Here is a 24,372-nt window from a genome sequence, read left to right as displayed (position 1 = left end):
ATTGAGACTGTCTTTGATCATCCTGGAGCAGATCATTGGCTGAGCCTTTGCCATTCTGGCTATTCATCCATCCATTCGAATGGTAGTATTCCGTATTCCACGTCTCTCTGGTTTGGCTTTCCATTTTAAAGCACTGGAGATCATTTTAGCTGAACAGCCTATCATTGTCTGGACTTCTTTATAAGTTAAAACTTATAATCAAAGTATGCTGTTCTTCTGAACAATGTCTTGAACGACCCATATTTCTCAGGCTTTCAAGGAGAAATGCATGTACAACATATCCTGGCTTCACCCTTAAAAAGGGCCACCTGATTTACACAGGTTTCTTCACAGAATAATTGACCTCCACACTGCTATTATTGTGAACACACCTCCTTTCAATTAATAAATTCTAAAACACAGACTCAGAAACCTGCAGATTATGAATGCGGAGTGTGATGGTTTTCTTAGAATCTCCTGCACCAACTGGTAACTTGTGTGACATGTGGGGATATACAGTTACGTCCATATATATTTGGACAGAGACATTTTTCTAATTTTGGTTATAGACATTATTACAATGAATTTTAAACAAAACAATTCAGATGCAGTTGAAGTTCAGACTTTCAGCTTTCATTTGAGGGTATCCACATTAAAATTGGATGAAGGGTTTAGGAGTTTCAGCTCCTTAACATGTGCGACCCTGTTTTTAAAGGGACCAAAAGCAATTGGACAATTGACTCCAAGGCTATTTCATAGATAGGTGTGGGCAATCCCTTCGTTATGTCATTCTCAATTAAGCAGATACAAGGCCTGGAGATGATTTGAGGTGTGGTGCTTGCATTTGGAATGTTTTGCTGTGAAGTAAACATGCGGTTAAGGCTACTTTCACACTAGCGTCGTGCACTGCACGTCGCTATGCGTCGTTTTGGAGAAAAAACGCATCCTGCAAAAGTGCTTGCAGGATGCGTTTTTTCTCCATTGACTTGCATTAGTGACGCAGTGCGACGCAGTGCCACACGTCGCAACCGTCGTGCGACGGTTGCGTTGTGCGACGATTGCGTCGTGTTGCGTTGGACCGTCGCCACCAAAAACCGTTGCTTGTAACGTTTTTTGGTGCGTCGTTCCCGTCTTTTCCGACCGCGCATGCGCAGCCGGAACTCCACCCCCACCTCCCCGCACCTCCCAATGGGGCAACGGATGCGTTGAAAAACAGCATCCGCTGCCCCCGTTGTGTGGCGCTTGCAAAGTATGCGTCGGTGCACTGCAACGTCGCATTGCGACGTGCAGTGCATGACGCTAATGTGAAAGTAGCCTAAAGGAGCTCTCCATGCAGGTGAAACAAGCCATCCTTAAGCTGCGAAAACAGAAAAAAACCCATCTGAGAAATTGCTACAATATTAGGAGTGGCAAAATCTACAGTTTGGTACATCCTGAGAAAGAAAGAAAGCACTGGTGAACTCATCAATACAAGAAGACCTGGGCACCCACGGAAGACAAGAGTGGTGGATGATCGCAGAATAATCTCCATGGTGAAGAGAAACCCCTTCACAACAGCCAACCAAGTGAACAACACTCTCCAGGAGGTCGGCGTATCAATATCCAAATCTACCATAAAGAGAAGACTGCATGAAAGTAAATACAGAGGGTTCACTGCACGGTGCAAGCCACTCATAAGCATCAAGAATAAAAAGGCTAGACTGGACTTTGCTAAAAAAAACATCTAAAAAAGCCAGCACAGTTCTGGAAGAACATTCTTTGGACAGATGAAACCAAGATCAACCTCTACCAGAATGATAGAAAGAGAAAAGTATGGCGAAGGCGTGGTACAGCTCATGATCCAAAGCATACCACATCATCTGTAAAACACGGCGGAGGCAATGTGATGGCTTGGGCATGCATGGCTGCCAGTGGCACTGGGTCACTAGTGTTTATTGATGATGTGACACAGGACAGAAGCAGCTGGATGAATTCTGAGGTATTCAGAGCCATACTGTGTGCTCAGATCCAGCCAAATGCAGCCAAACTGATTGGTCGTCGTTTCATACTACAGATGGACAATGACCCAAAACATAAAGCCAAAGCAACCCAGGAGTTTATTAAAGCAAAGAAGTGGAATATTCTTGAATGGCCAAGTCAGTCACCTGATCTCAACCCAATTGAGCATGTATTTCACTTGTTAAAGACTAAACTTTAGACAGAAAGGCCCACAAACAAACAGCAACTGAAAACCCCTGCAGTGAAGGCCTGGCAGAGCATCAAAAAGGAGGAAACACAGCATCTGGTGATGTCCATGAGTTCAAGACTTCAGTCATTGCCAACAAGTACTAGAAATGAACATTTTATTTTATTTAATCTGTCCAATTACTTTTGGTCCTTTTAAAAACAGAGTGGCACATGTTAAGGAGCTGAAACTCCTAAACCCTTCATCCGATTTTAATGTGGATACCCTCAAATGAAAGCTGAAAGTCTGAACTTCAACTGCATCTGAATTGTTTTGTTTAAAATTCATTGTGGTAATGTCTATAACCAAAATTAGAAAAATGTTGTCTCTGCCCAAATATATATGGACTTAACTGTAATTATACTAATATACTTATAATAGTCATATTGGACAGCTAGTATTGTGAACACTACTGTATAAACATTAGATTAACCCCTTAATCCCATATGACGTGCTATCCCGTCGAGGTGACCTGGGACTTAATTCCCAGTGACGGGACAGTACGTCATATGCGATCGGCCGCGCTCACGGGGGGAGTGCGGCCGCGTGTCAGCTGACTATTGCAGCTGATATCCGGCACTATGTGCCAGGAGCCGTCATGGACCGCTCCGGGCACATTAACCCCCAGCACACTGCGATCAAAGATGATCGCAGTGTTCCGGCGGTATAGAGAAGCATCGCACAGGGCGGGGGCTCCCTGCATGCTTCCCTGAGACCCTCAGAGCAATGCGATGTGATCTCCTACCTCCTCCCTGCAGGCCCTGGATCCAATAAGGCCACGGGGCTGCTTCCGGGTCCTGCAGGGAGGTGGCTTGCAAGCGCCTGCTCAGAGCAAGCGCTTGCAAGCCTCCCTGCAGTGCCTGTCAGATCGCTGATCTGACACAGTGCACTGCAAAGTGTCAGATCAGTGATCGGACCCTATAACATGATGTCCCACCCTGGGGCAATGTTGTAAAGTAAAAAAAAAAATATTCACACATGTAAAAAAAAAAAAAAAAAAAATTCCTAAATAAAGAAAAAAAAATATATATATTGTTCCCATAAATACATTTCTTTATATAAAAAGAAAACAACAATAAAAGTACACATATTTAGTATCACCGCGTCCGTAATGACCAGACCTATAAAACTGTCCCACTAGTTAACCCCTTCAGTGATCACCGTAAAAAAAAAGAGGCAAAAAACGCTTTATTATCATACCGCCGAACAAAAAGTGGAATAACACGCGATCAAAAAGACGGATATAAATAACCATGGTACCGCTGAAAACGTCATCTTGTCCCGCAAAAAGGACCCGCCATACAGCATCATCAGCGACAAAATAAAAAAGTTATAGTCCTCAGAATAAAGCGATGCAAAAATAATTATTTTTTCTATAAAATAGTTTTCTTCGTATAAAAGCGCCAAAACATAAAAAAATGATATAAATGCGGTATCGCTGTAATCGTACTGATCCGAAGAATAAAACTGCTTTATCAATTTTACCAAACGTGGAACGGTATAAATGCACCCCCCAAAAAGAAATTAATGAATAGCTGTTTTTTGGTCATTCTGCCTCATAAAAATCGGAATAAAAAGCGATCAAAAAATTTCACATGCCCGAAAATGGTACCAATAAAAACGTCAACTCGTCCCACAAAAAACAAGACCTCACATGACTCTGTGGACCAAAATATTGAAAAATTATAGCTCTCAAAATGTGGAGACGCAAAAACTATTTTGTGCAATAAAAAGCGTCTTTTACTGTGTGACGGCTGCCAATCACAAAAATCCGCTAAAAAACCTGCTATAAAAGTAAATCAAACCCCCATCCTCACCCCCTTAGATAAAAATAATAAAAGAAAAAAAATGTATTTATTTCCATTTTCTCATGAGGGTTAGGGTTGGGGCTAGGGTTAAGGTTGGGGCTAGGGTTGGGGCTAGGGTTAGGGCTAGGGTTGGGGCTAGGGCTACAGTTAGGGTTGGGACTAAAGTTAGGATTAGGGTTGGGGCTAAAGTTAGGGTTGGGGCTAAAGTTAGGGTTAGGATTACATTTACGGTTGGGATTAGGGTTAGGGGTGTGTCAGGGATAGGGGTGTGGTAAGGGTTATGGTTGGAGTTAGGGGTGTGTTGGAGTTAGGGGTGTGGTTAGGGTTGGGATTAGGGGTCTGTTGGGGTTAGGGGTGTGGTTGGGGCTAGGGGCATGTTCGGGTTAGGGGTGTGGTTAGGGTTAAGGGTAGAGTTGGGATTAGGGTTAGGGGTGTGCTTGGGTTTCAGTTAGAATTGGGGGCTTCCTCTGTTTAGGCACATCAAGGGCTCTCAAAACGCGACATGGCGTCCGATCTCAATTCCAGCCAATTCTGTGTTGAAAAAGTAAAACAGTGCTCCTTCCCGTCTGAGCTCTCCGATGTGCCCAAACAGGGGTTTGCTCTAACATTTGGGGTATCAGCATACTCAGGACAAATTGGACAACAACTTTTGGGGTCCAATTTCTCTTGTTACCCTTGGGAAAATAAAAATTTGGGGCGCTAAAAAAACATTTTTGTGGGAACTTAATTATTTTTTATTTTCACGGCTCTGCGTTATAAACTGTAGTGAAACACTTGGAGGTTTAAAGTTCTCACAAAACATCTAGATAAGTTCCTTGGGGGGTCTAGTTTCCAATATGGGGTCACTTGTGGGGGGTTTCTACTGTTTAGGCACATCAGGGGCTCTGCAAATGCAACGTGACACCTGCAGACCATTCCATCTAAGTCTGCATTCCAAATGGTGCTCCTTCCCTTCCAAGCTTTGCCATGCACCCAAATGGTGGTTCCCCCCCACATATGGGGTATCAGCGTACTCAGGACAAATTGGACAACAACTTTTGAGGTCCAATTTCTCCTGCTACCATTGGGAAAATACAAAACAGGGGCTAAAACATAATTTTTGTGAAAAAAATAAAATTTTTATTTTCACGGCTCTGCGTTATAAACTGTAGTGAAACACTTGGGGGTTCAAAGCTCTCACCACACATCTAGATAAGTTCCTTAGGGGGTCTACTTTCCAAAATGGTGTCACTTGTGGGGGGTTTTAATGTTAGGCACATCAGGGGCTCTCCAAACGCAACATGGCATCCCATCTCAATTCCAGTCAATTTTGTATTGAAAAGTCAAATGGCGCTCCTTCCCTTCCGAGCTCTGCCATGCGCCCAAACAGTGGTTTACCCCCACATATGTGATATCAGTGTACTCAGGACAAATTGTACAACAACTTTCCATTTTCACCTGTTACCCTTGGTAAAATAAAACAAATTGGAGCTGAAGTAAATTTTTTGTGAAAAAAGTTACATTTTCAGTTTTTTTTTTTAAACATTCCCCAAATTCCTGTGAAACACCTGAAGGGTTAATAAACTTCTTGAATGTGGTTTTGAGCACCTTGAGGGGTGCAGTTTTTAGAATGGTGTCACACTTGGTTATTTTATGTCATATACACACCTCAAAATGACTTCAAATGTGATGTGGTCCCTAAAAAAATGGTGTTGTAAAAATGAGAAATTGCTGGTCAACTTTTAACCCTTATAACTTCCTAGCAAAAAAAAATGTTGGTTCCAAAATTGTGCTGATGTAAAGTAGACATGTGAGAAATGTTACTTATTAAGTATTTTGTGTGATATATCTCTCTCTTTTCAAAATTTTCGCCAAATTTCCATTTTTTTCACAAATAAACGCAGGTAATATCAAAGAAATTTTACCACTATCATGAAGTACAATATGTCATGAAAAAACATTGTCAGAATCATCAGGATCCGTTGAAGCGTTCCAGAGTTATAACCTCATAAAGGGACAGTGGTCAGAATTGTAAAAATTGGCCCGGTCATTAACGTGCAAACCACCCTTGGGGGTTAAGGGGTTAAAATAATCTGATCCCACAGATTTCGGTGGGACAGGTCAATCACCTAATAAGTATAAGGACCGCTCAACTTTCCCCAAGCAGATGATGTCTATGGGGATATTCAAATACCTGATCCTATTATTTTCCATACCGATAAGTCACTGCCAGAGCAGTCTGCAGTGGTTTTCTCGTCTTTTCTCATTGAGATCACATGAACGGCCAATTGTGGGATGAGGGAGTTGTAATCTCTCTTGTATAGGAGCCGGATTTACACTGGAGGACAATCAGGAAGTAGCTTTCCTAGGAACACTGGTTTCTCAATAATCGAGCAGTAGACTGCCAATCACCCGATGAATGAGCAAAGTGCTCAATATCCAAGTGAAATGATTTTCAAGTCTGCTGAAAAATCATTGTTCTCAGCAGCACATTGTTCTGTGTCGATTCACAAGACCGTATAAACATATAAAAAAAAGCTGAATCTAGGAATATACAACTAAAAACGACTCCAGGATGCCAACTTGCTTCTCTGCCCACACCTGGAATGTTCCTGACAAGACAGCACACAAATAGTATTGTCAGTTCAGCTTCTAAAGTATCAGAATTACATCCTACAAGTGCCCACCATGTCAGCTACATACATCAACACCCAGTGATGAGGGCAAAATGGTCCCAGATTTCTAACAGGGTCATGTCAAGGCAAGTGTCAGGTTGAATTTCTTTAAATTGTCAGCCTTATGTTAATGTCTCTTACAAAGTCATCAGGAAGGCTTAAGCATTGCTCAAAATCCCAAGTCCCAAGGTGATGACCTACACTCAGGCTATGTAAGATAATTTCTTTCTTTAGTGTCAGGACTCTGAACATTTTTTATTACCTTTCGTGCATTACTGCTCTTTTCCAAGTTGGCGTCTTTGGTTTCATGTGCACTGTGTCTTCCTGCTATAAAACTCCACCCCAGCCTTCAGTCTGTGCTAGAGTATTCTGCCTTGCATCCAGCTCCTGACCTCTGGTGACTCCCTGGCTATATACCTGCTCCTGTGAACCTGTGGGGTTATCCTGCTACTCTGCTCTGAGTTCCTGCTGCATACACCAGTTCCAGTAATCCTACTTCATCTGCTGCTCGTGTTTACTTCCATCTGCATTTGCTGGACATGTAAGCTGTTGCTGCTCTGCAAGAACCTGAGACTATTACCCAGGCCTCCCTGGTTGAGCTAAGATATTATTTGAACTGCCTTATAAGCATATCTATCTGTGTTTTGGACTAAGCAAGGACTTATTCGTGTCAAGTATCCTCAAGAACAGAGGTGTCAAACTGCATTCCTCGAGGGCCGCCAAAAGGTCATGTTTTCAGGATTTCCTTGTTTTGCACAGGTGATAATTTAATCACCTGCACAGAATGATTCCAGCACCTTGTGGAATGCTAAGGAAATCCTGAAAACATGACCTGTTGGCGGCCCTCGAGGAATGCAGTTTGACACCTCTGCTCAAGAATAATTGTGCTTCATAGACTTTCTGCGTGGTTGCGTTTTCCTCTGAAGTTCCCTATAGACTGCTAAGCTGCATTTAATATTTACACCAAGTGTTGTGGACTTGAGTTTCTCTCTGCACCTGTTTGAATCACCATGTGATAATATAGACTTTACCACTTATAAAACTGTGTCCTGTAGTTGTCTTGTTCCACGCAGAGAGTCTCCTGAGTTATCCCCTATAATTATTACATTTAGTTTATAGAAAGTTATAGCATCAGTCTATAGTTAACCCCTCCATGACCCGGCATATTTTGACCTGGCAATTTTTTGCAATTCTGACCAGAGTCCCTTTATGAGGGAATAACTCAGGAATGCTTCAACGAATCCTAGCAATTCTGAATTAGGCAAAAATGTTGAACATTTTGCAATTTTAAAGTTTTTAATTTTTATTCTGTTAAATCAGAGACTTATGTGACACAAAACAGTTGATAAATAACATTTCCCACATGTCTACTTTACATCAGCACAATTTTGGGAAACATTTTTTTTTGTTAGGAAGTTATAAGGGTTCAAAGTTTATCAGCAATTTCTCATTTTTCCAGCAAAATTTACAAAATAATTTTTTTAGTGACCACATCAAAGTTGAAGTCCCTTTGAGGGGCCTATATGACAAAAATCACCCAAAAGTGACACCATTCCAAAAATTGCACCCCTCAAGCTACTCAAAACTATGCTCAAGAAGATTATTAACCCTTCAGGTGCTTCACAGGAACTAAAGCAACGTGGAAGGAAAAAATGGACATTTCAATTTTTCCAACAAAAATGTTCTTTTAGCCTCAATTTTTTCATTTTCACACGGGCAACAGGTTAAAATGGATCCTAAAATTTGTTGGGCAATTTCTCCAGACTACACCGATGCCTCATATGTGGTCATAAACCACTGTTTGGGCGCACGAAAGGGATCGTAAGGGAAGGAGCGCCATTTGACTTTTAGAATGGAAAATTAGCGTCAATCGTTAGCCGACACCATGTCGCATATGGAAAGCCCCTGTGTGCCTAAACATTGGAGCTCCCTCACAAGTGACCCCGTTTTGGAAACTAGACCTCCCCAATGAACTTATATAGACGCATAGTGAGCACTTGGAACCCCCAGATGCTTCACAAATTGATCCGTAAAAATGAAAAAGTACTTTTTTTTCACAAAAATTTTCTTTTAACCTCAATTTTTTCATTTTCATGTGGGCAACAGGATAAAATGGATCCTAAAATTTGTTGGGCATTTTCTCCTGAGTACACCTATACCTCATATGTGGGGATAAACCACTGTTTGGGCACATGGCAAGGCTCGGAAGGGAAGGAGCGCCATTTGACTTTTCGAATGGAAAATTAGCTCGAATCGTTAGTTGACACCATGTCGCGTACGGAGAGACCCTGTGTGCCTAAACATTGGAGCTCACCCACAAGTGACCCCATTTTGGAAACTAGACCCCCCCCCAAGGGACTTATCTAGATGTGTGGTGAGAACTTTAAACCCCCAGGTGTTTCACTAAATTTTATAGCGCCCGGGCGTGAAAATAAAAAAAATCATATTTTTCACAAATATGATCTTTTAGTCCCCAATTTTTTTCCCAAGGGTAACAGGAGAAGTTGGACCACAAAAGTTGTTGTCCAATTTGTCTTAAGTACGCTGATACCCCATATGTGGGAGAAACCTACTGTATGGACACACGTCGGAGCTTGGAAGGGAAGTAGTGATGTTTTGGAATGCAGACTTTGATGGAATGGTCTGCTGGTGTCATGTCGCATTTGAAGAGCCCCTGATGTGTCTAAACTGAGGAAACCCCCAATTCTAACTCCAACCCTAACCCCAACATACGCCTAACCCTAACACACCCCTGACCCTAATCCCAAACCTAACCACAAACCTAACCCTAACAAACCCCTAAACCTAATCCCAACCCCAACCCTAATCCCAACCCTAACTTTAGCCCCAACCCTAATTTTAGCCCCAACTCTAACGCTAATGGGTAAACTGGGGAGGAGGGGGTGATGACCGGGGCAGGGGGGGCCAACACCAGGGCAGGGGGGCCATCAGCGGGGCAGGGGGGTTATCAGCGGAAAAGGGGGTGTTTAGGGGGGCCATCAGCAGGTCAGGGGGTGATCAGGGGGGCCATCAGCGGGGGCAGGGGGCGATCGCCGGGGCAGGGGGTGATCAGGGGGGCAATCGAAGGGGCAGGGGAGCCATCAGTGAGGCAGGGGGTGATCGGGGGGCCATCAGCGAGGCAGGGGGTGATCGGGGGGCCATCAGCGGGGCAGGGGGCGATCGCCGGGGCAGGGGGGCATCAGTGGGGCAGGGGGGATCAGGGGGGCAGGGGGTGATCACTGGGGCGGGTGATCACTGGGGCGGGTGATCACTGGGGCAAGAGGGGGCTGACAGGCGAGGGGTTCAGGAGCGGGGTGAGGAGATGCAGCAGATGGAGATGGAGCCGACAGCAGCGGGGGGGAGGGGGTGATTACCGGGGCAGAAGGGAGGGAGCGGAGGTCAGGGGGGTGGAATCGGACAGCGGGGGGAGCGGAGGTCAGCAGAGGGGAGTGCCTGATGGCGGCGATCGCGGTCGGGCGGCGGCAGCAGCAAGCAGGCATGTCGCTTTTTAGCTTCCAGGGACTGGAAGAAGCTTGCTGTTCACTTCTAAAGGGATGGCCACGTCGAGTAAAGTGCTGAAAGGAACTTTACTATGGGGGCATGAGCTGGCAGCCCATGCCCCCATAGACTTATCTTATATGTTGACTTTTGAATTTATGCATTTGTTGTTTGGTTGGTCAAGAAAACACAGACTACTGTTCATATAATTTATTAGGCACAAAAATCCATAAAAATAGAGATAGGCACTTCAAAGCACTTATAACACACAAAAATAATCTGCAGCCTTCAATTAAAGAAAGGGGTCCAGTTCTGAGAAGAGATCCATGCGAAAAATTATTTTTTATTTGTTTAGAAAATTAAAATATATTTATAAACAGAAATGTCATGTAGGGGCGCTGTTTCAAGGGGACAATTATAATATATAGTACATAATTACAGGTGGTGAAGACATAAATTCAATATTTAAATTCAAGTGCTACTATAAATCTCCCCTACAAATTATAATATATAAAGGATACAAGTACATTAACCATAATCAAGGCACCGAAGATAGAGAGAAAATAGGATATTATTTCATAATTAAATCAGGATGTAGTATATAACATGTCCATAAAGTGCTCCTGTGCAAAATTGTAATCTACAGCCTGTACATTAATGTGCTGCTCTATTGCTAGTGCAAAGTACAAGTATATAACATGTCCATAAAGTTTTCCAGTGCAAAGTTTGCAATATACGGACTGTACATTAAATAATGTGCTACTCTATCGCTAACGCAAAGTACAAGTTGGGATATTAGTTGGTACGCTATTCTCAGGCAAAATGAGGTAGTATTTAAATAGAAAGCATATGACAATGTATAGTCCAGAAAGGACCAGATCCCAATAATTAATAAAGTGCTCAAGTGCCACACTACCTTAGATAATGTTCCCAGTTTCCAGATGATTGTGTCCAGCACAGCAGCCCCTCACCCCAATGCGCGTTTCGCCGCCAGCTTCTCCTACTTCATTTTTGTGTGTTACTGTTCATATAAGCATGTAACATTGACTTTTAAGTTGACGTTTGTTGTAACATATTATGCTGTTATCTTGGATAACAGAGATGCAGAGTAATTGAACAATGATGTTTGCTGGTATGTTGATTACACATTGTCCAGGCCAGCTAACTTGCTGACTTGCAAAACAGGGGAGTAAAAACTATGTAAACTGATTCAATAGTTAAACAATGCGAGTTAATCTCATAACATCTTCCTGTTGACCTCTGGATACTGAATTGAAAGACAACAGTTGTGAGCTATATAAGTGGGATTTGCCTCCGTAACAGATAAGCCAAGAGATCAAAAGATCCAGAGACTCTTTACAAAACCAAAGCCAGGAACACTCTACAGGATACCTGCCAGATCATGGCTCCATCACGAGGGACACAGATTTGACATTCTACAGGAAGGCGCTTAGGGGACCACGGCCCCAGCTGAATGAATACAGATCTGCTCCATTGACCATCACTGAACCCATCGATAAATTTGGGGAGGTCAGGATGTGGACCCACCGGTCACCTGAGCCCCATGGATACGTTTGGGAAAGCCAGGATTGGGACCCACCAGTCACCTGGCTCCATGGAGATGTTCTGATAAGCTAGGTTGTGACCCTCCGGTCACTTGGTCTTGTATCTAAATGGGCTGTCATCTTCCTACGCTTGTCATTACCTCGTCTCTGTGCGTGATACAGGTGGGGGTAGTCAGCCCTGGAAGCCCTGAAGTCACAGTTGCTCTTATCCAGGCTAGTCAGCGGAAGCGTGAGACGCTGTAATTTTGCACCATCTTGGGTATTGTGCTGGGACTGTTTTATGTGTCCATACTGTTTTACCTCACCCAGTGTTACCTGAGCAGTTTCATTCCCATGGTAAAAGGAGAGCAGGCGTTCGGTGGGATGATCCCTGTTCCATGCAATTTAGGCTAGCCGACTGGGGCACCCATTGACCCCCAGTGCCACTACACATTGTGCATATAGTGTATTGTCTACTGTGCCCTGAAGGCGATTAAATATATAATTTAACCTTGGGCTGCTTTTTTATCTAGATCCTTGAATCCACACATTAATGCTCTTGGTTTTAACTTCACATGCCTGGGCTGGTTTCTGGCCAGATACAACCCTGTTACCCGACTGGGCTTATATTTAATGAGGAACTGGTGGCAGTCCTACCGGGCTGTCAGGGCTCTGTTTAACTGGAGCTAGTGAAAAGGGCCTCTCAGCCTGTCAGAGTTGTGAGCGAGTGCGATGCCACATCAGCGGCTGCGTGTGACACCTTCTCTCACTCTTTGATTCATCAGACATAACCCCATATCTAGTGCACTCTTCCCATTAGACATAACTTATATCTAGTGCCCTCGACCTATCAAACATCTCCTAGGTCCCAACTCATCAGAACCTCTCCATATTGATCTTGCAATCCGTCAAACAAATCCCCATATCTAGCTCCTAACCATCAAACATATCCCCATATCCAGAGCCCTCGATCTATCAAACATATCCCATATCTTGCTCTCCACTCATCAGACATACACCAATACCTAGCTTTCAACCCATCAAACACCTCCACTTCATATCGATCTTCCAACCTATCGAACAAATCCTCATATCTTACTCTACTGACCTGTAAAATATGACTCGTTCCCTCCACTCATCCCTGCCGTCTGAAAGTTTGGGAACCCTTCAGAATTTTCCAGATCTCTGCAAACATTTACCCTTAAACTTCACCAAACTTTTACAAACATCACCACCTTTCCCCCCCCCTAACAAAGAATAGCTAAATATTGTTTCTTTCACCCTTTCAAAGCATTTGGAATGTTTACCCCTTTATAAAGTACAATGAATGGTAACATGAATGGTGCCATCCAAAACTACAACTCGCCCACAAAAAAACACACTCCCGCTTACCGGTATGTCGAAGTAAAAATATAAAATGAGTTGCTCTTAGAAGGAGAGGAAACAATGCAAACGTAAAAATGAAAATTGGCATCAGAGGCAAGAGGGTGAAGGCCAAATGAGAACCTGTCCTTAAATATTTGGCATATCAGAAATGTCCTCTATTATTTTTAGCCCTATTTTTCAGAGACGACATAATACTTTCTATTACTCCTACACTGGGTCATTAAACCTGCAGCACATGATCAAATACATAATGGAAGGGAAAGGTAAAATGCCGAAGACTAGAACATAATCGGATTCTAATCATTTTTTGACTTTACCCCGAGAATACACAAAGTCGATGAATGAAATCCCTATCATGGTCTGCATGGCTCCTCATCCCAATCCTGGTGTAAATGGCTCCTCATCCCTATTCTGGTATGCATGGCCTCCTCATCCCAATCCTAGTATGCATGGCTCCTCATCCCAATCCTAGTACGCATAGCTCCTCATCCCAATCCTGGTATGCTTGGCCCACATAAAAAAAAATAAATAAATAATTTATAAAGTCAGTCCATCCTCAGAGATTTATTACTTTGTGCAACCTGAAAGCTCCATCAATATCTTATCTATTAAATTAACATTATACTAACGCTCCCTGCCACAGAATTACCCCACAGCCTTAAACAAAACTTGGAAAAATGCAAAAATCCCTTTACAAAGGTTGAATGTTTGTGCACAACATTTGGATTTGGGCGGCAGTGTCATATCGGGGGCTCTCCAGCAAGGCCGCAGCATCGGCTTGGTAAGTCACTATCTGATGACCGCTCTGTGCAAAGAGTTTTTTTCATCATCAAAGATAGATATTGTCATACTTTTACAGCTTACTGCTTATTAAAATGTGCATCGGTTCACACTTTTGTTTACAGCTCGTTGCCTAGGAAATCGACCACCACTGCTGTCTAGCTTGTAAAGCACTATGAAGCTGGCCGGGATTAGGCGGTAACAGTACGCTCCAATGATTTTGACCAGCTTTAAAATAGCGCTTACAAGCTTAACAGAAGCGAGCATGTAAGCGCTGCGCATGATTTGCAGTCTAGCAGCAGGGGATAGTATCCAAGGAAATTAACTGTAAACAAAAGAAAAAAGTGTGAATAGTGCATGAACGGTTGAAGGGAACCCCATGTCAGATATATGGATGTAAGGTGGCCCTGCTACATCACTGATGAGCCAATGATCAGCGTCACCGTCCAGAAAAGCTTTCATCATTATTGACACATCTTGACAAGAAGAATCAAAGCTTGGTCCTTCATTTAACTCACCTGCGAGGAGAAGGTGCACACAAGAAAGTCCGACTGTGATAAGAAATGTATATCTAGGATGACGCCCCGCAAGGAATTTTCTGTGTATCGATTGTGCAGACCGGCTGACCACGATATTGAATTGTCACTGATGAACTCATACTGGGGGTATCTGCAGTGGAAACCACAACGAAAATCACATTAGAGAATTGAGATTTTGCAAATGTAGCCCCATGTGGCGCATGCACCCCTATCTCAAGACTGGAAATAAGCAGAGTATTAAAGAGGGCCAGTCATCAGGTAAAGAGTGCTTAGCTTTTGCTCTTCTTCCCACTGCTTGCCTATGTATTACATTTATTATTTATTTTTTTAAATCCGCCTTATGGTTTCAGAGATATGTGCTTTTTTATTTAGTGCTACTTTTTTATGGTCTTTACAACAGGGCATAACTCGCAGAGCAATAAAGTAGAACAGCACAAAGACAAGCCCCTGAGGATCCTGAGAGCCACGCCACCTCATTAAAGACCATAAAAATTAACACTAAATAAAAAGGCCCATATCTCTGAAACTGTATGTCAGATTAAAAAAAAATAACATCTGACCATTTTGACTTGGTGACAGGTCTTTAAAGAGTTTCTCCCATTAGGCTAAAGTTATGCATACATCTTCACCGGAGGTGCCATACACTGTCACAGTGGCAGGTTGCACACAAAAAATGGATGCAGCATGCATCGTTATTTGGCACTGCAAAAGGCTGGACACTATGGTGGAAACCTTTGGGGGATTTTGCACTGCCATAAAAAAAAGTTGTTCTACTCTTGTGATGGAGCAAAAATTAGGGTTAGGTGTAAACCTAACATAACCCAGCCAATATGCCCTATTACGGTATAGGGACATAGTGGCATGATGTTCTTGCTCAGGTGGACTCGGGACATTCATATACCATATGTACTCAAGTATAAGCTGACCTGAGTATAAGCCGAGGCACCTAATTTTATGGCAAAAAAAACTGGTAAAAACGTATTGACTCTAGTAAAAGAAGGTTATGCATTGTCCCCTCATCCCCATTCTTGTATGCATGGCCCCTTTATCCCTATCCTGGTATGAATGACCCCTCATCCCCATCCCGTGTGCATTGCCCCCTTATCCCTTCCCTGGTATGCATTGCCCCCTTATCCCTACCCTGGTATGCCTGGTACCCTCATCCCTATCCTGGTCGGCATGACTCCTTATCCCTATCCTGATATGCATGGCTCCTCATCCACATCCTGGTCTGCATGGCTCTTAATCCTTATCTTGGTATGCATGGCTAATCAAACCCATCCTGGTATGCATGGCTCCTCATCCCTATCCTGGTATGCATGGCCCCCTCATCGCTATCCTGGTATGCATGGCTCCTCATCCCTATCCTGGTATGCATGGCTCCCTCATCACAGTCCTGGTATGCATGGCTCCTCATCCCTATCCTGGTCTGCGTGGCTCCTCATCCCTATCCTTGTCTGCATGGCCCCTCATCCCTATCCTGGTCTGCATGGCTCCTCATCCCCATCATGGTATGTATGGCTCCTCATCCCAATCCTGGTGTAAATGGCTCCTCATGCCTATTCTGGTATGCATGGCGTCCTCATCCCAATCCTGGTATGCATGGCCCACATTAAAAAAAACAAAAAAATAAACCATCCTACTTTAGGGGATAAATATTCACTAATCTTCACGCTTACGGACGTGAAGGGCAGTGAATATCCATTCCCTTAAGTAGTGGGCACACGCGATCGCCTGGCCACTGCTGGAAGCCAGTGGCTGTGACTACTGTGCGCGCCATTCAAGATAAACGAATATTCACTGCGATCCCAGTAAATATTTATTTCTCTTTAGCAGCGGGCACAGGCTTTAGCTGTAGCCGCCGGCTCCTGCCTCCTGTGACCCACAGCTCCGCCACTGCCGCTCCCCCTCCATCTTCTTGGGCCCACACTTGAGTATAAGCCGAGAGAGGCGTTTTCAGCACAAAAAAAACATGCTGAAAAACTTGGCTTAGGCTACTTTCACACTAGCGTCGTGCACTGCACGTCGCTATGCGACGTTGCAGCGCACCGACGCATAGTGTGGAAGCGCCGCACAACGGGGGCAGTGGATGCTGTTTTACATCGCATGCGCTGCCCCATTGTGAGGTGCGGGGAGGTGGGGGCGGAGTTCCGGCCGCGCATGCGCGGCTGGAAAAGACGCTATCGACGCACAAAAAAACGTTACATGCAACGTTTCTTTGTGCCGACGGTCCGACGCAACACGACACAACCGTCGCACGACGGTTGTGACGTGTGGCAATGCGTCGCTAATTCAGGTCTATGGAGAAAAAACGCATCCTGCAAGCAATTTTGCAGGATGCGTTTTTTCTACAGAACGACGCATGGCGACGTGCAGTGTACGACGCTAGTGTGAAAGTAGCCTTATACTCGAGTATATACGGTTTGTAACAAGTTTGCTCCAATGAGAAATTTATCAATTTGACAGGGGTCTCCACGGTGGGCACAACTGCCCACTAATATGAAGCTGCCCATCCCGGGGATAGATTCCTTTAAGAGATGCTTTATATAACCGGGAGTAACAAAATAGTTAAAATGTGCTGAAAAAAAGGTAGAATTGTAGAATTGACAACGGAACAAGGATCCTAATTTGTATGAAAGGATGAGGGATTTTATGCCGAGATCTTTCATGTACAAGCCATTTGCATTTTCCATATCATTTTCTCCCAATGAATCGGAGGCTTCTAGTCACTCATGAAAGAGCCGCACTATGATAATTACACTCTAATATATCTGAAGCCACTTGTGGACTGGAACATATCTCCAGCCGTTCCTGGTGCCATTCCCCCTCTGCACATCATTCAGCTGAGCTGCCGTGATCATCACCTCGCTGGTTCTCGCACCGTTATTACAGGATTTTTACCCGTTTGCATTAAGCTCTTCAGCTAATAGTTGATCTGTAACATTAAAGATTTAACACTCTCTTGGTTTCCTGATAGTCATATTATCAAAGAAAGGGCCTGTACTCCAAGCCATTGTCTATGCATCAATGATGAAGCCTTCTGAGTGCTCTGGGCCAGAATTAGAAGAAAAATGACCATGGCCGAAGATTCTGGAGCTGTAACTAATACAAGGGTCAGAGGAAGCTCCTGGCTCTTTGGTTTCTTTGGCTTAGAGCAGGAAGATAAGACTCTGCCTACAGTCCTGCCCTGAAGCCTGGGCATCTCATTCACTCAAAACTTCTAACATTGATTACACAAGAACCACAAGACAGATTTCCTTACCCCAAGTATCATTTTAATTAGTGTACCACTGCCAAACTGACACTGTCTGTAGTTTACTTAGCAAAATCCTGCTGACAGGTTTGCTTTAAATGGAAATTTTGTAATACTTGATTTCTCCTGTGGTGGCGCTGCAGGGGAATTGAAAACTTGTGCTGGGTTTCTTCATATTGTTGATTGATTGCAGAACACCCTAGATCATCTTATTGTCTGGGCTCCTTATACAAATTTGTATAAATCAGACAATCCCTTTAAGTACTATACAATCCAGAGCTTATGAAAATTGTCAACCAGGGACAGATGTTAAATGTTTTTCAGGGACTAAATATACAAAGGGGTTTTTGGACTCTTTCCTGACAGCAAACCACAAGAAAAAAAAAATTCAGCATGACAGATTTCAACTGGTCATTAACCAGGTTAGAAGGCTCTGAAGAAGCAATATGAGGGTTACAGACCATGCTGTCAGAATGAGCTCACTGACTGATTCACTGGTAACTCATTCTGCAGTCTGCCATGTACTATGACACACGGAGGCTGTAGTACCTAAACCAGGGGTGGGGAACCTCAGGCCTCAGGGCCATTTATGGCCCTCGTTGACCTCTTATCAGGCCCCGGGCAGATTCTCAGGGACCGCATTCTGGGGCACGTGTATTTTGATTACAACCAGCTCATTCATTTCTTCTTGCTCTGTTAGCACACACACACACGCAGTGTTCACTACTGAACACTGAAGGCCCTGCAATGCAAGATTACGTCCTGAAACCAGTGCCAGAGTCAGGATGTACTTTGTGGGCGGAGTTTGTACGGCCCCCGAAGGATGGTATAAATATCCAAATGGCCCTTGGCAGAAAAAAGATTCCCCACCTCTGACCTCAAGGATCCAACATTTTTAATACGATTTCATTTCTAGCCAAAAATACACAGATTAAAGTAAAACAAACGCCCCCGGGGGGTGTAAACATTGGAGATCTCAGCTAGCCGTGTACCAGGTCTCACACTTACTTGGACTTTGCCTCTTGCAGTAAACCAGGATCATCTGTTGCTAAATAAACACGTTTCTTGTCGATGTGAATCCTGCGGGCGAGGAGCTGAAAGTGTTCTTCAACGTGCACCATGTATTCCTCTATGGGGTGGAACGCCGCCTCCGTCCCAACCTTGTCTGTTCTTCTAACGTGGACTCTGCGGAGCAAAAATGTGGGATAACGTGAATAATATGTAGTGGGATGAGAAACCGAATGTGGACATGATACACCAGAAAAGCATTCATTAAGGAGGTCTCCGTATTCAATGTCATGCTGCCATAACATATACACCCCCAGGACCCCCCATTGCTATATACTGTATAGTACGCCACCATTGCTATATAGTGTATAGTACGCCCCCAGGATCCCCATTGCTATATAGTGTATAGTACATCCCCAGGAGCCCCCATTGCTATATACTATATAGTACGTCCCCAGTTGCCCCCATTGCTATACAGTGTATAGTACGTCCCCGGGAGCCCCCATTGCTATATAGTGTATAGTACGCCCCACGACCCCCCATTGCTATATAGTGTATAGTAGGCCCCCATTGCTATATAGTGTATAGTACGCCCCCAGGACCCCCCCATTGATATATAGTGTATAGTACGCCCGCAGGACCCCCCCCATTGCTATATAGTGTATAGTACGTCCCCAGGAGCCCCCATTGCTATATAGTGTATAGTACGTCCCGGGAGCCCCCATTGCTATATAGTGTATAGTACGTCCCCGGGAGCCCCCATTGCTATATAGTGTATAGTATGCCCCCAGGAGCCCCCATTGCTATATACTGTATAGTACGCCCCCAGGAGCCCCCATTGCTATATAGTGTATAGTACGCCCCACGACCCCCCATTGCTATATAGTGTATAGTACGTCCCCAGGAGCCCCCATTGCTATATAGTGTATAGTACGTCCCCGGGAGCCCCCATTGCTATATAGTGTATAGTACGTCCCCAGGACTCCCCATTGCTATATAGTGTATAGTACATCCCCAGGACCCCCCCATTGATATATAGTGTATAGTACGCCCCCAGGACCCCCCCATTGATATATAGTGTATAGTACGCCCCCAGGACCCCCCCATTGCTATATACTGTATAGTATGTCCCCAGGAGCCCCCATTGCTATATAGTGTATAGTACGCCCCACGACCCCCCATTGCTATATAGTGTATAGTACGCCCCCAGGAGCCCCCATTGCTATATAGTGTATAGTACGCCCCCAGGACCCCCCCATTGATAGTGTATAGTACGCCCCCAGGACCCCCCCCATTGCTATATAGTGTATAGTACGTCCCCAGGAGCCCCCACTGCTATATAGTGTATAGTACGTCCCGGGAGCCCCCATTGCTATCTAGTGTATAGTACGTCCCCAGGAGCCCCCATTGCTATATAGTGTATAGTACGTCCCCAGGACCCCCCATTGCTATATAGTGTATAGTACGCCCCCAGGACCCCCCCATTGCTATATAGTGTATAGTACGTCCCCAGGAGCCCCCATTGCTATATAGTGTATAGTACGCCCCCAGGACCCCCCCATTGCTATATAGTGTATAGTACGTCCCCCGGGAGCCCCCATTGCTATATAGTGTATAGTACGTCCCAGGATCCCCATTGCTATATAGTGTATAGTACGTCCCCGGGAGCCCCCATTGCTATATAGTGTATAGTACGCCCCCAGGACCCCCCATTGCTATATAGTGTATAGTACGCCCCACGACCCCCCCCATTGCTATATAGTGTATAGTACGTCCCCAGGACCCCCCATTGCTATATAGTGTATAGTACGCCCCCAGGACCCCCCCATTGCTATATAGTGTATAGTACGTCCCCAGGAGCCCCCATTGCTATATAGTGTATAGTACGTCCCCAGGAGCCCCCATTGCTATATAGTGTATAGTACGTCCCCAGGAGCCCCCATTGCTATATAGTGTATAGTACGTCCCCAGGGGCCCCCATTGCTATATAGTGTATAGTACGTCCCCAGGATCCCCATTGCTATATAGTGTATAGTACGTCCCCAGGAGCCCCCATTGCTATATACTGTATAGTACGTCCCCAGGAGCCCCCATTGCTATACAGTGTATAGTACGTCCCCAGGACCCCCCATTGCTATATAGTGTATAGTACGCCCCCAGGACCCCCCATTGCTATATAGTGTATAGTACGCCCCCAGGATCCCCATTGCTATATAGTGTATAGTACGCCCCCAGGATCCCCATTGCTATACAGGTCCTTCTCAAAAAATTAGCATATAGTGTTAAATTTCATTATTTACCATAATGTAATGATTACAATTAAACTTTCATATATTATAGATTCATTATCCACCAACTGAAATTTGTCAGGTCTTTTATTGTTTTAATACTGATGATTTTGGCATACAACTCCTGATAACCCAAAAAACCTGTCTCAATAAATTAGCATATCAAGAAAAGGTTCTCTAAATGACCTATTACCCTAATCTTCTGAATCAACTAATTAACTCTAAACACATGCAAAAGATACCTGAGGCTTTTAAAAACTCCCTGCCTGGTTCATTACTCAAAACCCCCATCATGGGTAAGACTAGCGACCTGACAGATGTCAAGAAGGCCATCATTGACACCCTCAAGCAAGAGGGTAAGACCCAGAAAGAAATTTCTCAACAAATAGGCTGTTCCCAGAGTGCTGTATCAAGGCACCTCAATGGTAAGTCTGTTGGAAGGAAACAATGTGGCAGAAAACGCTGTACAACGAGAAGAGGTGACCGGACCCTGAGGAAGATTGTGGAGAAGGACCGATTCCAGACCTTGGGGAACCTGAGGAAGCAGTGGACTGAGTCTGGCGTGTGCAGGAAATGGGCTACAGGTGCCGCATTCCCCAGGTAAAGCCACTTTTGAACCATAAACAGCGGCAGAAGCGCCTGACCTGGGCTACAGAGAAGCAGCACTGGACTGTTGCTAAGTGGTCCCAAGTACTTTATTCTGATGAAAGCAAATTTTGCATGTCATTCGGAAATCAAGGTGCCAGAGTCTGGAGGAAGACTGGGGAGAAGGAAATGCCAAAATGCCTGAAGTCCAGTGTCAAGTACCCACAGTCAGTGATGGTGTGGGGTGCCATGTCAGCTGCTGGTGTTGGTCCACTGTGTTTCATCAAGGGCAGGGTCAATGCAGCTAGCTATGAGGAGATTTTGGAGCACTTCATGCTTCCATCGGCTGAAATGCTTTATGGAGATGAAGATTTCATTTTTCAGCACGACCTGGCACCTGCTCACAGTGCCAAAACCACTGGTAAATGGTTTACTGACCATGGTATTACTGTGCTCAATTGGCCGGCCAACTCTCCTGACCTGAACCCCATAGAGAATCTGTGGAATATTGTGAAGAGAAAGTTGAGAGACGCAAGACCCAACACTCTGGATGAGCTTAAGGCCGCTATTGAAGCATCCTGGGCCTCCATAACATCTCAGCAGTGTCACAGGCTGATTGCCTCCATGCCACGCCGCATTGAAGCAGTCATTTCTGCCAAAGGATTCCCGACCAAGTATTGAGTGCATAACTGAACATTATTATTTGATGGTTTTTTTGTTTGGTATTAAAAAACACTTTTATTTGATTGGTCGGGTGAAATATGCTAATTTATTGAGACAGGTTTTTTGGGTTATCAGGAGTTGTATGCCAAAATCATCAGTATTAAAACAATAAAAGACCTGACAAATTTCAGTTGGTGGATAATGAATCTATAATATATGAAAGTTTAATTGTAATCATTACATTATGGTAAATAATGAAATTTAACACTATATGCTAATTTTTTGAGAAGGACCTGTATAGTGTATAGTACGCCCCCAGGATCCCCATTGCTATATAGTGTATAGTACGTCCCCAGGACCCCCCATTGCTATATTGTGTATAGTATGCCCCCAGGAGCCCCCATTGCTATATAGTATATAGTACGCCCCCAGGATCCCCATTGCTATACAGTGTATATTACGCCCCAGGAGCCCCCATTGCTATATAGTGTATAGTACGCCCCCATTGCTGTATAGTACGCCCCCAGGACCCCCCATTGCTATATACTGTATAGTACGTCCCCGGGAGCCCCCATTGCTATATACTGTATAGTACATCCCCAGGAGCCCCCATTGCTATATAGTGTATAGTATGCCCCTGGAGCCCCCATTGCTATATAGTGTATAGTACGGCCCCAGGAGCCCCCATTGCTATATAGTGTATAGTACGTCCCCAGGAGCCCCCATTGCTATATAGTGTATAGTACGTCCCCAGGAGCCCCCATTGCTATATAGTGTATAGTATGCCCCAGGAGCCCCCATTGCTATATAGTGTATAGTACGTCCCCAGGAGCCCCCATTGCTATATAGTGTATAGTACGTCCCCAGGAGCCCCCATTGCTATATAGTGTATAGTACGTCCCCATTGCTGTATAGTACGCCCCCAGGACCCCCCATTGCTATATACTGTATAGTACGTCCCCGGGAGCCCCCATTGCTATATAGTGTATAGTATGCCCCCAGGAGCCCCCATTGCTATATACTGTATAGTACATCCCAGGAGCCTCCATTGCTATATACTGTATAGTACATCCCCGGGAGCCCCCATTGCTATATAGTGTATAGTACGCCCCCAGGACCCCTATTGCTATATACTGTATAGTACGTCCCCAGGAGCCCCCATTGCTATATAGTGTATAGTATGCCCCCAGGAGCCCCCATTGCTATATACTGTATAGTAGGCCCCAGGACCCCCCATTGCTATATAGTGTATAGTACGTCCCCGGGAGCCCCCATTGCTATATAGTGTATAGTATGCCCCCAGGAGCCCCCATTGCTATAGACTGTATAGTAGACCCCAGGACCCCCCATTGCTATATAGTGTATAGTACGTCCCCAGGACCCCCATTGCTATATAGTGTATAGTATGCCCCCAGGACCCCTATTGCTATATACTGTATAGTACGTCCCCAGGAGCCCCCATTGCTATATAGTGTATAGTATGCCCCCAGGAGCCCCCATTGCTATATACTGTATAGTAGGCCCCAGGACCCCCCATTGCTATATAGTGTATAGTACGTCCCCGGGAGCCCCCATTGCTATATAGTGTATAATATGCCCAAGGATCCCCATTGCTATATAGTGTATAGTACATCCCCAGGACCCCCATTGCTATATACTGTATAGTACGTCCCCGGGAGCCCCCATTGCTATATACTGTATAGTAGGCCCCAGGATCCCCATTGCTATATAGTGTATAGTACGCCCCCGGGACCCCCCATTGCTATATAGTGTATAGTACGCCCCACGACCCCCCATTGCTATATAGTGTATAGTACGTCCCCAGGAGCCCCCATTGCTATATAGTGTATAGTACGTCCCCGGGAGCCCCCATTGCTATATAGTGTATAGTACGTCCCCAGGACTCCCCATTGCTATATAGTGTATAGTACATCCCCAGGACCCCCCCCATTGATATATAGTGTATAGTACGCCCCCAGGACCCCCCCATTGATATATAGTGTATAGTACGCCCCCAGGACCCCCCCATTGCTATATACTGTATAGTACGTCCCCAGGAGCCCCCATTGCTATATAGTGTATAGTACGCCCCACGATCCCCCATTGCTATATAGTGTATAGTACGCCCCCAGGAGCCCCCATTGCTATATAGTGTATAGTACG

At 44.7% G+C, this 24,372-nt stretch overlaps 1 protein-coding gene across 2 annotated transcripts in view; it reads right to left on the bottom strand.

Annotated features, from left to right (window-relative positions):
- Window positions 1–24,372, bottom strand: part of FUT8 (fucosyltransferase 8) — a 270,203-nt gene that overhangs the window by 13,733 nt on the left and 232,098 nt on the right. For both annotated transcript variants that reach the window (XM_077257005.1, XM_077256999.1), the window contains 2 exons: window positions 18,674–18,850; window positions 14,392–14,542 (listed from right to left, as the gene is read on the bottom strand). In XM_077257005.1, the coding sequence (XP_077113120.1) occupies window positions 14,392–14,542; window positions 18,674–18,850 (328 nt within the window). The remainder of the gene's footprint in view (window positions 1–14,391; window positions 14,543–18,673; window positions 18,851–24,372) is intronic.

The sequence above is a fragment of the Ranitomeya variabilis genome, chromosome 1 (assembly GCF_051348905.1).
Source record: "Ranitomeya variabilis isolate aRanVar5 chromosome 1, aRanVar5.hap1, whole genome shotgun sequence".
In the NCBI taxonomy this organism is placed as follows: Eukaryota; Metazoa; Chordata; class Amphibia; order Anura; family Dendrobatidae; genus Ranitomeya; species Ranitomeya variabilis.
Note: the sequence above shows the minus strand (reverse complement) of the source record. Positions and strands in the feature narration are given on the sequence as shown.